General features: G+C 39.6%; 1 protein-coding gene and 1 pseudogene across 2 annotated transcripts; both read right to left on the bottom strand.

The window, feature by feature from the left end:
* Window positions 1-3,260: 3,260 nt before the first annotated feature.
* On the bottom strand, window positions 3,261-7,354 carry LOC133707302 (flavin-containing monooxygenase FMO GS-OX-like 4). Of its 2 annotated transcripts, XR_009845043.1 has the most exons (8): window positions 6,630-7,354; window positions 6,156-6,226; window positions 5,838-5,990; window positions 5,638-5,720; window positions 5,384-5,519; window positions 5,114-5,287; window positions 4,195-4,463; window positions 3,261-3,605 (listed from the first exon to the last, which is right to left on the bottom strand). XR_009845043.1 is itself a non-coding variant. In XM_062132862.1 (7 exons), the coding sequence occupies exons 1-7, from the start codon at window positions 7,198-7,200 to the stop codon at window positions 4,251-4,253; spliced, it is 1,401 nt and encodes a 466-aa protein (XP_061988846.1). In that variant the 5' UTR covers window positions 7,201-7,353; the 3' UTR covers window positions 4,002-4,250. The 2 variants fall into 2 exon arrangements, 1 of the variants encoding a protein (XP_061988846.1); XM_062132862.1 differs by lacking the exon at window positions 3,261-3,605 and having other exon boundaries at window positions 4,002-4,463; window positions 6,630-7,353.
* A 3,863-nt stretch (window positions 7,355-11,217) lies between these two features.
* Window positions 11,218-15,392, bottom strand: LOC133742357 (flavin-containing monooxygenase FMO GS-OX-like 4; annotated as a pseudogene).
* Between the last annotated feature and the right edge of the window lie 2,314 nt (window positions 15,393-17,706).

The following is a 17,706-nucleotide window of genomic DNA, read 5'->3' as shown; positions in this document are numbered from 1 at the left end:
CTAGGACTGAAGCACATTGACAGAGGATTTGGTGGCACTGATTGTCGGCTCCTGAGGAGACTGGGACTTGGAGTGGTTCACCGGTAAGAGAAAGAGAGGGGTTGCTCTAGAGAGACTTAGATCATCTTAGAGATGTATTGATGAATGAATTGGTGAATTGTTACTTGTTGTAGCCTCTATATATAGGCTACCAAGTAACACTATTTGGCCTTAAACAAATCATGATGGGTTAGATTTGAGCACTTAAACACTAATGGAATGTTAGGTTTGAATACTTAAACACTTAATGGAATTTGTTAGGTTTAAGTCATTTTCTGCTCCTTTATTCCTTCAATTATATCTCTACCAAAAATTCAGAATGGGCCTTCGACTTCTTCATATCAAATGATTCATCATGAGTGTAGATCATGCTGTCCAAATTTCAGAGCTTAAATCCATGTCGTTGGGCCGGAAACGCTGCTGGACTCCTTACAGGTCCAGTTTTCCAGTTTTGCTTCTGCAGAAAATTGGACTGATTGTTTGAAGGCTTTCCACTCAAAACGAGCTCTGGCACTCTTCATAAGAAATGATCCTTGGGATGTCTAAAATTAATCTACAAAGTTTTAGCTCATTTGGATTTCGTTTGGTTAGTCTACAGCCCCTCCTTCCTTGTTTAGCTCGGTTTCTCCTAGCCGAAGTAGGAAAATGTGCTAAAGTTGACTTTTCATTTCCATGCTTCCATCGTTTTCTTTTCTTGCAACTCGCATAATATTCCATAGTAGGCTTTATTTAGCCTCTAAATAATATATTTCGAACTTGTCGACAATATATAGCTTGAGCCACTGACATTGGCTCAATTTCTCCAAGACACGCTTTGTCATGTCAAAATGCTCATTTTGGGTCCAAACACCCATATCGCGGATGACCCACAAACCGCCGCAGTCACAACCATCTCCTCCATCTCGAAGAGCTCGACCGGTAAGGACGTCAGTCCCATCAAAAGCCAAGCCACCATCGTCCTCACCCTCAGCATCTGCACTAAACCCAAGGCCAATTGCCCCCCATCCTAGCCCAAGAAAACTGAGCCCGTGCTCCACCCTACTATCACCGGCGGGAAGAGAACCCAGTCTGAGTTCCCCAGATCCTTGACGCGCTTCCTCCCTGGCGCCGCCAACAGCTCCAGCGGCATAATCAGCCCTCCAAAAGCCCTCGCCGACCTTGCATTCATGCATCCGCTCCAGCAAAAAGGGATCCCAGATCCGACACCCCAACAGCAGCCAACGTTCTACCATTCCCCACCGACTCCAACCCAACTCCTTGAAACTTCGATCCGGCTTAGACCACCTCAGATCCGGTGTCCACCAACCACCATGAGAAGTTGCAGACGAAGCCCAACCTTCCCCCACAGCAAAACGAGGGCTCCCCGACCCAGAAACCAACACACCACAACCATCACCAAGCGCGACGCTCACAGAGATTAGGATCAAGCCAAAGATGGTGAAACCCATAAGTTTTGGAAATTTTTCGAGGACGGGACGTCAACGAGAAACCCTAGCAGAGTGGCTAGGTCATAACAGTCTAGTTGTTTCATATTCTCTGTTATAATATTATTAGTTTTCTATTAACGTTTGCACTAAAATAGTCACACATGGCACCAAAGAATAGCTTGTTGAAAAACCCTAAGGTGCACATGTTGCCGCCCTCAAACAAAAACCTAGAATCGCGAATTGTAGCGTTGCATCTCCATCAATCCTACTGATATCATCCATCGAGGATGTCATTGCCAACTTTGTAGCGTCCTTTGTTCTTTCCGGCAACGATGTGGAGGATCTCTCTCGCATGACTGGGGCAGGCGTCAGAAGATGATCTCATCCATACCTGCTAGCACGACCACTAACTTCAAAGCCTTTTGGTGTCACTGATCTCCAGAGTCAGTTTCGACGCATTTGGGCGTTGGATGGAGGCTTTAAGATTCAGGACAGAATCCATAACCGGTCTGTTTTGATCTCAAGAGAGACAGAAACAAAGTGCTCGAATGAGGGCAGTAAAGCCCCTGTGATACTATAGGAGTATGATGGCCTGACTACACCCTAATTTGTCAAACTGGAGACATAGTTCTCCTAGGTGAGGACAACCAATATCTCGCCTGCAGTGGAGGTTGAAGAAACGATCATCAATGTTGCTTCTATTGCTGGAATTTTTCTAGATATAAATCAAAAGGTGTTTGATACGATGGGCAAGATTCAAGTGCATGTTGCTCATGATATCATGAAACCCTTCTTCCTAAAAAAAAAACTCTAAAGCTTGCTCCTATTGTGGTTGAAGAAATTTCGTTCTTTTTTGAAAACCTGATTGGAAAATGTCGCAATTGCAACCTAACTTTTCATGAGAAAGGCGTCTGCCCCGTAGATGCATCATCACCAAGCAAGAAATTAGATGCGCCTGCGCCACACCAACAAGAGTTGGCTGGTCCTTTTACTAGCTTCAAGAAGCCACTTTTTACTAATGGTGCATTTAGATTTCTGGGGTTCAAACGCTAGTTCTACATTCGGTGGTAAGGAATCTGTTTGGGAACAATGATACTCCCAATGGTCGCAAATCTATTGTCATTAAGCATGGAGACTTAACGCCGGAAAGGCAGGAAACTGAGGAGAACAGTGATCAAGAACTGGAGTTGTGAAACGGGGCAGACCCACATCCCGATTTTCATCCCCCCAAAAAAGCTAAAAATTTTCTTTGAAGAGCTGCTGCGAGGTAAGGTCATGGATACTGTTACAAAAAAAAAAAAAAAAGGTAAAAGTGCCAGCATTCGCTTATAAATTTACAGCTAAATCTTTGGGTCTCATTGAGACACCTAGTGGCATGCTTGCCACGATGTCCAATGAAGAAATGAAAGCTGAGCAGATTACTGCCAAGGAGAAGCGTGGAAGACCACTGGGATCCAAGAACAAAAACCCATCCAAATTAAAGAAGGTACCTGCAGAAGAAGTCTTGAGTGTGTTGTACTCGAAGAAACCTCCTAGCCTTAATTGGAAGGGCAAGGAAAAAAAAATAGTTTAATTAGTTTGAACTATTTCTATTTTTATGTCCTAGATTTGTCGTAGTTAATAGACTTGCTTTAATAAGTGACCACTGGTTGTTTAATGGATGATCTAGTCTTATGTACCACCGTGGTACCCCCACAACTTGTTTTCTGTTTATTCAATGATAGAGTATTAATGATAATCATTTATGAATTGATTCAAAAATCAAAAAAATAAAAAAACAAAAAAAACAGCTGGTTGATTCAAGCATGGCACTGAGGGAACATCTTATTGAATTATACGCAACAAGATTTCTTTGCTCACTATAAGTAAAAGCTCTATATAACACAAGATTTGTGAATTGAACCCAAACCATTTTTGGAGGGAAACTCGTTTCTAACTTTAGGTACAGGGGCAAATCAAGATTACCAAAAGCCAACCACCACAGGTGGTCGAGTTGGTAAGAGCCTCCAGGTGTGGAACCCCTACACCCGGGTTCGAATCCCACCGACGCTTATTGGAGTTAAATCCCAATATATTCTTAGTGGCCAATGGGGAGGAAGCGTTCTGACATGATCCCCTGGCACGGATTAGTCTCTGGGCCTAGAAAGCATTTGAGGAACCGTGTGATCTCGATAAAAAAAAATAGGACTAAATACTGTTTAGTCCTTGAGCTTTTGATCATAAAACACTTCAGTCTCTGACCTTATAATTTCACACGTTTAGTCCCTGTACTTCAAAATTTCATACCAATAGGTCCTTGCCGTCTAAAAATCGCGGCGAAATGTCTATTATGCCCTCAGTTCTTTTTTTTTTTAATAAATTTATTCCTTTCTCATTTTTTTATTTTTTCTTTTTTCTTTATTTTATTTATTCTTTTTTTCAAACAGAAAGAAAGAAAGGAAAAAAAAACATAAAAAAAAAAAACAGAAAGAAAAAAAGGGGAAAAAAATTCCTTTTCCAAAATAAAATAAAATAATTAATTAATTAAAAAAAAAGAACCGAGGGCATAATAGACATTTCGCCGCGACATTTAGACAGCAAGGACCTATTGGTTTGAAATTTTGAAGTACAGGACTAAACGTGTGAAATTAGAAGGTTAGGGACTGAAGTGTTTTATGGTCAAAAGCTCAAGGACTAAACAGTATTTAGTCCAAAAAAATAATAATAAAATAAAATAAAATAAAATTACCAAAAGCCTAAAGAAATGAGAAAGTTGCTTCATTTCTCAATGATCTGGGCAGTCTGTCACTTGTCATCAGTTATCATACCAACTCCATTGAAGGTGTATTTCCTGAAGTCCTCCTGAGCTTGCAATATTAAATGGTGATCATCCCACTCTTCCCGGTACAATGGTCCTCGGAGACGAGCATTCTTAAAAGTGGCCAACCACATTTGCTGTCTCCATTCCTCAGAGACTGGACACCCACAGTGAGATGCAAGCCAATCATCATATTCAAACTGCAGAAACAAAACTCAATTACTTATCCTGTTCATAGTGTCCGAAAAGACTAGTAGCTTTAGCTGAAGAAGTTATCGCTGATTTAAATTACACATAAAGCAGATACACAATAAAGAACCTTTCTGAAAGATTGAAAACATGCGGAACGAAAGGAAGATTGATGACTTGGGAACTAAGTGGGTAAAGAATCATAAAATTAAGGAACTAAGCAGCAATAAAGATTTATATAGTTTTTCCCATTAGTTTGTCATTTACCTTCCCAGTGAATAAAAAATGCAAAGTTAGAAAGTGCAATCAAGTTAAAGGCTCGAAAGATAGAAAGATATGAAACTGCATTTTGCTGAAGGCCTATAACCACAATTAATTGGTTTTTGACAGCATAAAACCTGATATTTACTTATTTATAAATGATCAAAATTATTTTATGGATCCTTATTTTATTTGCATAACTTTACCGTGCCAATGCAGTAATTTTATGAGCATTCCACCTTCAGAATCATAAAATTAGCAATCGGACACAAGATTTCATTTAAGCGGATGTCATAAGCGCTCTAAAATCTCATTTATTGATGATAAATGAATTTCTACTCAGGTCATATGTTTCAAGACTAACTAACAGGACATAGCCAATTAAAGAGACTGAAATTACCTGGTAATCATCTATCATATGGGTGAATCGTTTGGGTATACCAGAAGCTTCCTGCAACGAGTAGAAAATTTGGACATCCTCCATCATCTCCTCTTCAGATGGAAGTGCAATTCGATTCGACAAAATACCTGCTATCCACTTACTTTGAAATTCATACATAGCAAAAGGAACGACCTGGCACCATGATGTTTAGTGATTTAACTTTCACCATCAAAAGAAGGACCAAAATATTAAAGCAAAATAACAGATAAAATTTGAAGTGCAGAACACCTTAAAAGGTATCCCAACAAAGGAAACTGAGGGAGCCAATGCTGGAGGAAAGATATGTTTATACAGTGGCCCAACACGGTTGTCATCCACAGTTACAATGCCATTGGTTTCAAGAAAAGGGAAATGATATTTGTACCTAAAAGAAATTAGAGTAGCATTGCATCATTCATTTTTGTTGCACATTTCATTACTTCATATTCATGTAGAACATTGCATAATTGCAGCAAGTCCTAAAAAAGACAAAGAAAGTATACCCTGTGCAATGAAGAATGATGTCAGCAAGTACAACACTCCCATCTGGGAAAACCACACTACCATCTTCATGGACACTTTTGATCTGCACAGGTTTAAATTATATCAGAACACTGGATCTACCTATCTCGAGCATCAAGGTCAGATAAAATTCCTTGATGAACATAGCCACCGAATTCTGAACATGGGTGAGCTCTTTTACCATAGAATGAAGCCACATGTTATCATAGCCAGGCTTCTTTTCCATGGTTTCAGTGGCAACAGATCTAGATGCAATGTGGACTTCTTTGGCAACTCCAGCTATGTCCCGAGAAATATCAATAGCACTAGCTGAGCTGCCTATCAAAATTACAACCTATGCAAAGAAGGAACTCTGTAAGAGAGGGTAACCACTCCTTAAGAGGACAAGGACCCATAAATTAAAACAATCCCTGCCCTGCTTGTTTCACATATAGGGAAATCATTGAACTCAGGACAACAGAATCGAAAAGTTTCTATAGAATGCAAAATTGAGGCAGACCTGATCTCGAAATGGCTCAGGAGTCCGATAATTGTGGCTGTGAACTTGCTTTCCTTTCCATGAGCTGATGCCTGAAGAACAAGGGGCAGGGGAATGTGTAACAACCAACCTATTTTTGTTACATCTTGCAAATGCATTTACATGAGGACAGACTCAGCTCTAAGGAGTTAAAAGCTCCTTGGTTGATACTTTTCCCTCAATGAACAAAATTTCATAATGACACAATGCAGAATGAAGTAATTAGCTAAACCATTATAAAGAGTAGAACTTTATATGCAGGTGCAGACTATGAAGCTCAAATTCCCCAAGGAACGCCAAACCGAGTGCAATTCATACTGTTTCATAACCATTACAAAGTCTAAAAATGTAACATGTAAATCCAGACTAACAACACAGTTTAACAGTTCCAAAATCCTATTTTCCTGACCCACCAAATAATAAAATTCTGCATTAATGACATTGATCGATCCGTACCTGGAATCTGGGCCACACGAGGCTCAGTAAAATGACCATTACAGACAACCACAGCATCATAAACCTCCTCCAAATCCTCACCTCTCTTCCTCTTGGACTTCACCTTCCACTTTCCACCCTCCACCAAACCCACAAACACCACCTCACTCTCAAACCTCACAATCTCACAGATCCCAAAGTCCTTAGCAAAACCATTCAAGTACTTCAACACTTCTCTATGACCCGGAAACCTTCTCGGGTCTCCATCTCCATCCTGTTCCTTGGCCGCAAATGGGTAGTCTCGGAAGCCCATGATCTCTCTCGGGAGGTTGGTCCTGAGAGACTGGTACATGCTCGAGTGGACTACAGTTCTGTTTGGGTGGAGACCAATTGGGTCGGACTCCACTTCTGGAGTGTATACCCACGTGCCACCGATTTGGTCTCCTCGCTCGAAGACGACGACAGTGTGACCTTCCCGCCGGAGCTCACGTGCTGCGACCAGGCCGGCGGCGCCGGCGCCGATCACTGCTACGTGGCGGGATAGGGGTTGCATTGTCGGATGAGCAGAGATAGCAGACAGAGTAGACGCCATTTTATTTTGGTCAACTGACAACCATATTTGCCAAAGAGTTGACCGGCCAAAATATGCCTTTTTTTAAAGTTCACATTCACATTCTAGTGATTCTACTATTCTTGCTATGGTGGTTGTAAACTTGTAATTCTATTTCACTTTTGCTCCTATTCGAATAAAATGATTGAAATCAGTTTCAAATGAGGCTAAACTGACAGTTTTCCATCGAAAAATGAGGCTAAACTGTCTATATTGTTTTGAGTAAATTTTCATATGTCGATTGACACATTCTTCTTTATGCCTGCTTAAAGCATTCCACCTTAGAACCTGAAGTTCTAATTGTGCAGACTCGGGCCGTAAGTTTCGAGTATATGGACAATTTATCGAAGAGCTTTAACCTCAAACCTGAAGTTTTGAGGGAATTATATTGACACCAATTTATACGTAAGCAGATACTCAACCATTGGTTTATGACGAATGAGTATGAGTATACCCCAAATTTGTGATCGTGAATTTTGTAATTAAAAGATATCAGAACCTGTAGTTCCTTGATCCTTAATTACATGAGGACTTGAAGTTCCTCAATGATCAAACTAACTAGATGACCAACTAAAGTCCTTCACTCATAAGTTATGGTCATGAAGTTTAAACTCGACATTTCAAATATGTCATTTTGGCCAGAAGTTCAAAATACATTTGATGTTAACATCTACATCAAACAACAATACAGTAATTGAACATCAAATTTTACATGAATAACACGGACCAGAAGCTTCGTGTGTATCTTATGAGATCCACTATTCAATTTTTGCAAATTTGATTTGTGTCATCTTCAAACTTATATTTTGAGTGATTTCCAGGCAATGCAATTTTATCCATGGTGTCCAGAAAAATTATTAAGGCTTATGCTTATGAGGCTAATATAACAACATCTCAGATCTTACATATCTGATTGATGGCTCCAGAAGAGCACACATTATTGTCTTTTTGCATCCTGTGCCCCCAATATTACCAGAGATGTATAATCTCTCCCTCTTATAAAACTCATTGATAAGAAAGCCGATTGACATGGCTATACCATGAAATGCCACCAGAAGTGGATCATGGCAAGAGAAAAATCATGAGTCAATGCAAATACTGCCCTAACATCCACACATGTGAGGAAATTAAAAATTGGGCGTGTGTCACCTATGGTACACATTTGAGTATATCATTCTGGCCTGCAATTCAAAATGCATTTGGTCCATTCCAATTGTTAATATTTCACAATTGATGTTTACTCAAGCTAAGATAACACTCATATCATGAGTTGTAGATCTTGATTTATGACTCCCAATGAGCTACTATCATGTTACCGAATTTGAAATATTGTTGCATTAATTGCTTCCTATATGGTTGGAGAAGCCTTTATGCCATCGATCGGATATATACTGTATCGAATTTTCACAGTAAATTGAGGCATATATGTAATGTCATGAACCAGAAGTTCATTGAACCAAATACACTATTTGACATGATCGATTACGTCATCTTTTGTCTACCATGTTGCGTGGAATCACTTACAAGTTTGATGACTGCTAATCTTACTCATAAGCAGATCGTTTATTTACAGCATATTTGCAAGTTGTCACTTTAATGAGACATTCCTCTTGCAATGAGGGGGAGAAAGATTGTTCCTGAAGAACGACATGAATTGGTGTGAGATATTTATCCACCATCTCAATTTGATCTTGAGAAATATCTAAGCTAGTGATTTGATAAAAGATATAGTGACAAAATTATATGCTAAATGCAAAGGCATCTGCCTGGGTTAAAGTCCCAGAGACCAACCATATTAATACAAACAATGTAGATTCCATTTGATTTGTGGGATGCAAGTGTATCCAATTGACATGATTCTCCTGAAGAGAATGTCATTAAACAATATCACAACTCCTAATATGGCTACACATACAGAGGGTGTAGGTATGCCATTAGGAAATGATGTCTTAGTGATACAATAATAAATCAATATGGTTGATGCTAATGAATAAAGCATGTTTTGATCTAAATCTTGGTTTGGGCTCTCCACCAACCAATGGGCATCTTCACTTCAAAGAAAGTGATAGATTTTTGAATGCATCTTTTGAGCATGGTCAAAATAAGACAGTCTTCCCGCCGTTAGGGGGAGGAAAGACTACTGTCATTTGAATAACGGCGTGAATTTGTGTGGATTATATCCACCAGGTCTAAAGTTTTAAACTCCCAAAAAGGGAAGATCATACAAGCCCTATAGTGCTCGACATGAGGTTATACGTAAAAAGATCCACATTCTACATAATTTATCAATGAGAGATGATTGTCCTAGAAGTGACAATATACGCCCCAGAAGTGGCATGGGTACCCAATATCAATAAGCTTCTTACAGCTAATGCATGCATATAAGAATGTGTGGGATCTATGATTAATGATCATCGATGATAATTTACATATGGTAGCTACCAAAAATCATTAAGGGTTGTATTGACGCTATACCACGTTTCATTATGAATGTCGACAAAGTATATTATTGGCCAAATTGGAAAGAGGCAATTCCAATGAAATTGAATATTTGAAACGTGATGAAATACTTAGACCTTTAACCCTACAAGTTACAAAATGGTATTTACAAAAGTGAAGATAAATCACTATGACACAATGTCTATTTATAGAGACATGAGATTGTGAACATCTTCCCTTATACGAATGACAATTTTCTATAAATACAGTGTTACATATAGCTATTATATTGACGAGAGATTTATGGCACGTTGTCATCGTATATTATGAAGATCTTAAAGACACATTGCTAAAAGCAAAATCTCCAAAGTAAAGTGTCAGTATAAGCGTATTGCTTATCAATCCTCAAGGGATTCAAATACATGAATGATTCAAATGCAAGTCCATGAAAGGTTGAAAGAGCCTGAAGCTCCCTCATGGAATCAAAGAGTCTACAACTAGCTCATATGTACTCATTTCGTTCTAGTCAACGAGATCTAAATTGCCTTAATGAGTACTATGACGAGACTACTATCGAATTCGAATTATGATTATTGTGTTGCAACATATTCTAACTTTCGCAAAGTTATGAATTACTTAAAGCTCTTGAAGAGCTTATATGAGACATATCAATACACAAAGATATTGATGTGTATGGCTAGGTATGCCATGATGATTTTTCAATGTTTTAAACTATACAAAGTTAAATGTATCAATTTCTTTATATTGTTTAGCTATTACTTTGTGTATGATTTTGAGCATATGAGATTGTTTCTAACTTGATCATATGAGGTATTCCTTTGTTGGTATTGCTTAACCTTTGCAGGTATGAAATTTGTGATGAGCCCCTATATGCAAAGCACACATGGTCTTACTTCGGTGATAGACACATCAAACTACTATACATGGTACATGTAGCTTATCGCATACATAAATGAGGCTTGCAACAATCAGGGGGAGATTCTCATCAAGGGGAGCATCCAGAAGCATGCTACCTAGGACATATGTGCGTTGTGCTCTTTTTGTCCTTCGACCAGGGTTATTTTTGTCCCACTGGGTTTTTGTTACCTGGCAAGGTTTTTAACGAGGCAACAATAAGCGCATCCAATACCATCATTCATTGGTGGACATCCAATGGGGAGTGTTGTAAATATTATTATCTATGTGGATGTCCATGTAAATACTCATTAGTTATGTAAACCCTACCTCTATATAAAGGAGGCTAATGAGACTGAATGAGATACTTTCTACTTCCTCCCAACTATTCTCTCTGCATATTCTCTCTACTTTATAACATTCTTGACATTAGTCAAATGTTCCGATATAATCTTTTTCATCTAAGTAAATTTTAATGGTAGTTATGGTAAAAGATAAAATGACAGGAAAGCAAAATTAGAGAAGGGAAAAAAAATACTACACCCACCCACCCTAAGATACTCATTGAATTAGGACCGTACCCTTTTAGGGGAAACTTCATTAACTAACCCCAAGAGGACAACAATACATGAAGATCAGAAGATGTAAACATTTGTATGAAAATTCATACATAGATAAGGTGATCATTTCATATTTCAAAGACATCTGCCAAATACATCATTTGACATCACTGCTAATAAGTTAAACTCCATCTGTGGTGAATTTCTTGAAGTCCTTATAAGCTTGTAGTACTAAATGGTTATCATCCCACTCATCCTGATATGTTTTCGGCCGGACTAAATAATTCTTTGCTACTGTTAACATCATTTGTTTTCTCCATTCTTCGAAGACTGGACACCCACACTGCGCTGCAAGCAAATCAGCATAATCACCCTGCAAAAACAACACTTCAAATATTTACCCTCAATTTCATGCCAAGTAAAGAAATATATCAATGAGACTAAAACATTGACAAGGAAGAAAGAAGCCGAACTTACCCGAGAATCAGAAATGTCATGAGTGTGTCGTTTAGGTTTGCCAGAAGCTTCAAGTGAAGAGTAGAAAGCTTTGACATCCTCCATCATCTTCTCTTTGGATGGGAGCGCAATTCGATTCGACAAAACTCCTGCTATCCACTTGCTTTGAAGTTCAGAATTGGGGAAAGGAACGGTCTGTTACAATGGCCATGAGGTTAAGGTATTATTGCATTAACCCTTATAAAAACGAATGAAACCAAAATGTGGCATATATACAATTCGAAGAAGAGAAACACACCTTCCATGGTACCCCAACAAAAGAAAGCGAAGGTGCAAAGGCAGGTGGGAAGACATGCTTGAACAGCGGCCCAACACGGTTGTCATCCCCATCCACAGTTACAATTCCATTGGTCTCAAGAAAAGGGAAATGATATTTGTATCTTGAAAGGAAAAGGAATTATATTATCATTTGCTCTCATTTTAGTTGCAGTTGTGAGTGCAGAGGATTACAAAGCAAGTATTACCCTGTGCAATGAAGAATGGTGTCGGCGACCACAACACTTCCATCTGCGAAAACAACACTACCATCTTCATGGACACTTTTAATCTGCATCGGTTTAGGTAATTATATCCTAAGTTCATAACATCTCATCACAATCGCCAAAATCCTTACTATGGGGTGAGTTATCTTACCATAGAGTGAAGCCGCATGTTATCGTAGCCACTATTTATCTACATCGATTTAGATTATATCATTAGTTCAAAAGTTCTCATCATAGTCACCAAAATCGATCCTTGCTATGGGTGTTATCTTACCATAGCTTTAAGCCACATGTTATGAAAGCCAGGCTTATATTCAGAGGTTTCAGAGGCAATAGAGGATCTAGATGCAATGTGGACTTCTTTGACAACTCCAGCTATGTCCCGAGAAATATCAATAGCACTAGCAGAGCTCCCTATCAAAACTACAACCTATGCAAAGAAGGATCTCCATAAGCGAAGGTAGTTAGACATACCGGATCACATTGGAAACTCTGGACAACACAATCTAAATGCAGAAACTGATCGAGGCAGACCTGATCTCGAAATGGCTCAGAAGTCCGATAATTGTGGCTGTGAATTTGCTTTCCTTTCCATGAGCTGATGCCTGGAAAGAGCAAGGGGAAGGAGAAGATGTATCAACCAACTTAATTTTTGTTATATCTTGCAAATGCATCATAAGCACAGACTCAGCTAAGGAGTTAATACGGCAATTCATATTGCAACCTCGAAAGGACTGTTTAATAACACTATGCAGAATGAAGTAAGTAGATAAGCCAATACAAAACTACAAACTTTGTTGAAATTGCAATTTCAAGTTAAGAATACAAACTTGATAAACTCCAATCCTATTATCTTCACAACCTAATTAATAGTAAAGCTCTGACATTGATCCATACCTTCAATTTGGGCCACACGGGGCTCAGTAGAATGGCCATTACAGACAACCACAGCATCATAAATCTCTTCCAAATCCTCACCTCTCTTGCTCTTGGACTTGACCATCCACTTGCCACCCTCCACCAAACCCACGAACACCACCTCAGTCTCAAACCTCACCATCTCACAAATCCCAAACTCGCCGGCGAAGTCATTCAAGTACTTCAACACCTCTCTGTGACCCGGAAACCTTCTCGGGTCTCTCCTTCATCTTCTTCCTTGGCCGCAAATGGGTAGTCCCGGAACCCCATGATCTCTCTGGGGAGGTTGGTCCTGAGAGACTGGTACATGCTCGAGTAGACTATGTTTCTGTTTGGGTGGAGACCAATTGGGTCAGACTCCATTTCTGGAGTGTACACCCACGTACCCCCGATTTGGTCACCTCGCTCGAAGACGACGACAGTGTGTCCTTCTCGCCGGAGCTCACGTGCAGCCACCAAACCGCTGGCACCGGCCCCGATCACTGCTACGTGGTGGGATAAGGGTTGCATTGTAGCCGAATGAGCAGAGCTAGCTACCATAGCCGGCACAAATGTTAGCAATGTGGCTTTTGGTCAACCACGGTTGATTGTTTTTATTTACAGACTGGGAATGAAAAGTTGACAACTAGGGGTAAACTCCTTTGTCGCCACCTTGTCTAGCGCCATTCACATATGGAGTCACGCACCTCCGTTTGCACCACCCACTTTCAACATGATTAACAATTCTACCAGACTTACCACGGAGTATGTAATCATGTAATGTTATTAGAATAATTGTATCTGTGAATTTCGCTAAGGTAGTATGAAATAACAATAATTGTTTCATTAACTGTCATTAAATTGACGTATTTAAAAAATACAATATATTACATGGTAACTAACTAATTAACGATCACTAAATAAATTATTACCCGAGCTTTGATAATGTCTCAGATGCTCATTGAATTACATAACCTTTTTGGGAAACCTTCATTTCCTAACCGCAAAGGGACAACAACGCATTAAGATGTAGATAATTGGATGAACTTTCAACAAGAAACAAGGTGATCATTTCATGATTCGAATTCATCTGGCAAAGTCTGATTTCACATCACTTCTAATAAGTTAAACTCCATTCTTGAAGCTCTCATAAGCTTGCAGTACTAAATGGTTATCATCCTGTTTGAGCCCAAAAGTAATTTTGGCAAGATCCTTTAGTGGATTTAGCATAACGGGTCGATGCCTGCGGCCCAAAAATAAGCCTATTCGGGTTTGGGTTTCAGCTTCACCCATTCCGTGATCCATGAGGAAAAATGAAACCTTATTGGAGTCGGGTAGCGAGGATTGAATAGGAAACTTCAATCAATATCCCTTCTATGACAAGGAACAGTCGAAACCCTAGGTATATATATCAGGTTTCAAGGACAAAACAAGGACCTCTCTGATATCAATCAATCCTAGCGATTACAAAGCCTCCCCGGAGCAAACCTTCAACCTCGTTGAAAACCGGTGACCGCGCGCCAGTCCTAGTCTCTCCACGAGCCGACTGTCAGCATCACCAGATCAACCCGGCGACCGTACTTTCAGTCCTAGTCTCCCCAGGAGCCGACTGCTAGCGCAACCGCCACCGTTACTTCCAGCGAAGCAAGGGTAACGCCCTCGCAACCCAGCGAAGCTAAAGTCACGCTTTAGCAAACCCCGTGCTTTCTCCAAACTTCCCAGTGATTGCTCTGCTCAACCTACAACGTTGAGTATCGATTTTGGTGACCGAAGAGATTACACCCAAAGTCCTTATCCGTAAGGCAAAAGTCATTTTCCGAAAGGCTAGAGAAGAACCCTGTGACGAGGTTGGTGCTCTCCTCGTCCACAGCGCTTGAAGAAGAAGTCGGGTCAAGGGACTACCCCAACGACTGCACCCCGCGGTGCTGGCACGCCTGCGCAATCACTCGCTCAAAAGAGACAATTTGCAAGCCAACTGGTTTTGGAGCCAAACACATCCCACTCATCTTGATATGTCTTGGGTCGGACTAACCAATTCTTTGCTACTGTCAACATCATTTGTTCTCTACATTGTTCTAGGACTGGAGACCCACATTGTACTGCAAGCCAATCAGCATATTCACCCTGCCAAAATTACACCCCAAATACTTACTCTAGATTTCATGCTAAGTACGGAGATATCAGTGAGACTAAAATATTATATTGATACGGAAACAAAGAAACTAAATTTACCGGATAATCAAAAATGTCATGAGTGTGTCGTGTAGGTTTGCCAGAAGCTTCAAGTGACGAGTAGAAAGCTTTGACATCTGTAAATACAAGGATGAACGTGTTTTGGATACTGGGCAGAGAACAGAAAATTCCATAACACAACACAACTTGGTCACGCAGTGAAAACCTCAATTGAGATCAAAAACACTGCGGGGCTCTAACTCTTGAGAACCCAATGATTCACTAATCAAAACAGATTACAAAGTTACAACTCAGGTATTGCACTGACCGCGGCAATCCCTCCTGAACTGACTAACTTACAACTCTGAGATTGCACTAACCTCGGCAATCATTCCTGGACAGACTCACTAGTTGTTTCACAAACTATTTTCAATCATGGAACAAAACAGTTTGACAAAACATAAGAAACAAAGAGATCAACTCTTTTAGAACAAAGTGATTGAAAAGCCTGAACTATTTCAATACAAAGAAGAACCACAGAACTCCTATATATATAGGAGGAAGAATAACCAAGACTCATTCAGCTTGGTTGGAGTAGAGTCACGAGGAGGGACCGGACAGTGAGCTAAGATAGAGAACCTAGCTGCAATTGTCTCCAACTTTGATCTTCGACAGCAAAGCCTTCATGATTGCATTGAGTGGACAGCAAGAAAAAGATATGGTTGCTTTCACCTTTCTTCTTCACTCGGATCCATCTCAAGGGGATATTAATTACCTCTCCAAGATTTTCTTCCTCACCCGGATCCATCTCAATGGGATATTAATTACCTCTCCAAGATTTTCTTCCTCACCCGGATCCATCTCAATGGGATATTGCCTCTCCTTGCCAATATGTTAATACTAACAAATCACCAAGGCACCGGATCCATCTCAAGGGGATATTGCATTGAGTGGGCAAGATGAGATGGCTGGCAACCAGATGTAGTTGCTTCCTACTTTCTTCTTTGACAGCAATGTTTCCATAAGAAGAAATGGAAAACCACGTTGTCATGTTCTTCCTTTTCTCTTTCATAGCATGTTCTCATGTTCTTCCTTTTCTCTTTCATAGCATTTTCTCATGTACTTCCTTTTTTTTTTGGTTTTCAACAGAAGGAATGATCATGTGAAGGAGAAGAGGTGTACAGTAATATTCTTCACCTTTTGATCATTGCAGCAAGCTGCAATATTCTTTTGACAGCATTTTCTCCACAATACAATTAAACAATCTTGCATGCTAAAAAAAGCCACCAATTCTTCAACACGTACGAAAGAGCAAAGCAACCACACCACACTTCCTTTGAAACAATTCCTTATACTTCACACTTCCTTATACTTCACACGGCTGGTATAGTAGGTTTTGGAATGCCAACAATATTTTATACTAACAATCTCCCCCTTTGGCATTCCTAAACAAAACTACTATAATCTAGATCAACTCCCCCTCATGTAGTACTAGAGAATCCTCTGTTCCTGAAATCTTTATCACACACTTTGTGAAAAACTAATACTATGATCAAGACATGAAACTGCAATTCAATAAGTCATGTAGTAGCAATTTAACCGACTAGTTCAAACCATAAAGAAGTCTAGCCAAATTAAACAACATAAACCAGGAAAACAAAACCAAATGTCAACAAATATCTTCTCCCCCTTTTTGTCTAGGAATGACAAAGGCAACTATGTAGCGGAAGCAATGTAGAAGAAGAATTACCTGTAGATGTTGCTCAAGAGACACCAACCCAAGAAGAAACAATCAGAGGAAGATAGTCCAAATATCAATACTCCCCCTAAATGGGATCATGTTATGAAGGATGCACGAATGAAATGCAAACACACAATGAGTGGGTTTGTATCCAAGAGTTAAAAACAGATTCAATTTGCATAGCTTTTCAGACAAGAGTACGACCACAAAACCATAAACATAAATGCAACAAGATAAGGTCACATGAGTAAACCATTTTTGACAACCACAAGGTAAGCTGGAAGATGATCGAGTATTCTATACCTTTGTTGTGTAAGTGAACATAACTCAAGATGGAGTGTGTAACATTCTTAGAATCCTTGAAATTAGAACACACACACGAAGAGAATAAATGAACAACATAGATATTCCCCCTTATATCTCCGTGTGGGCACAATTTTAAATTTTTTTTTTTTTTTTTCTTTTCACACAACATATAGTTTTTCACAAGAAAACTAAGACTCATGTAATGAGTTTTATGCCAGCAGCTCCCAAGTCAGATGACTTTAGGGTACTAGATGTAACAAGGACATCCCAAAGGACACATCAACTCGAGTCAATAGTTTTACATACCACCGGGGTGACCAAACCATTCCCTTTTCTTCCCAATCCTTATATCGTTCGTCACGACCAAGGCCTGTTTACTTTGGGAATAGCCTGGCCATGCTCCAAATATATTGTACCTTTTTAACTAGGAGCAATAATAACATTTTAACAACTTCATATG

Source organism: Rosa rugosa, chromosome 4, assembly GCF_958449725.1.
Source record: "Rosa rugosa chromosome 4, drRosRugo1.1, whole genome shotgun sequence".
NCBI lineage: Eukaryota > Viridiplantae > Streptophyta > Magnoliopsida > Rosales > Rosaceae > Rosa > Rosa rugosa.
This window is presented reverse-complemented; position numbering and strand designations above follow the sequence as displayed.

Excerpts from the sequence above, each read along its gene's own strand:
- LOC133707302 (XM_062132862.1), bottom strand. The coding sequence starts at position 7,200 with ATGGCGTCTACTCTGTCTGCTATCTCTGCTCATCCGACAATGCAACCC. Across the intron at positions 6,227-6,629 it reads TCGTGTGGCCCAGATTCCAG|GCATCAGCTCATGGAAAGGA; the intron begins GTACGGATCGAT and ends CTTGTTCTTCAG. Across the intron at positions 4,464-5,113 it reads ATATGATAGATGATTACCAG|TTTGAATATGATGATTGGCT; the intron begins GTAATTTCAGTC and ends TTGTTTCTGCAG.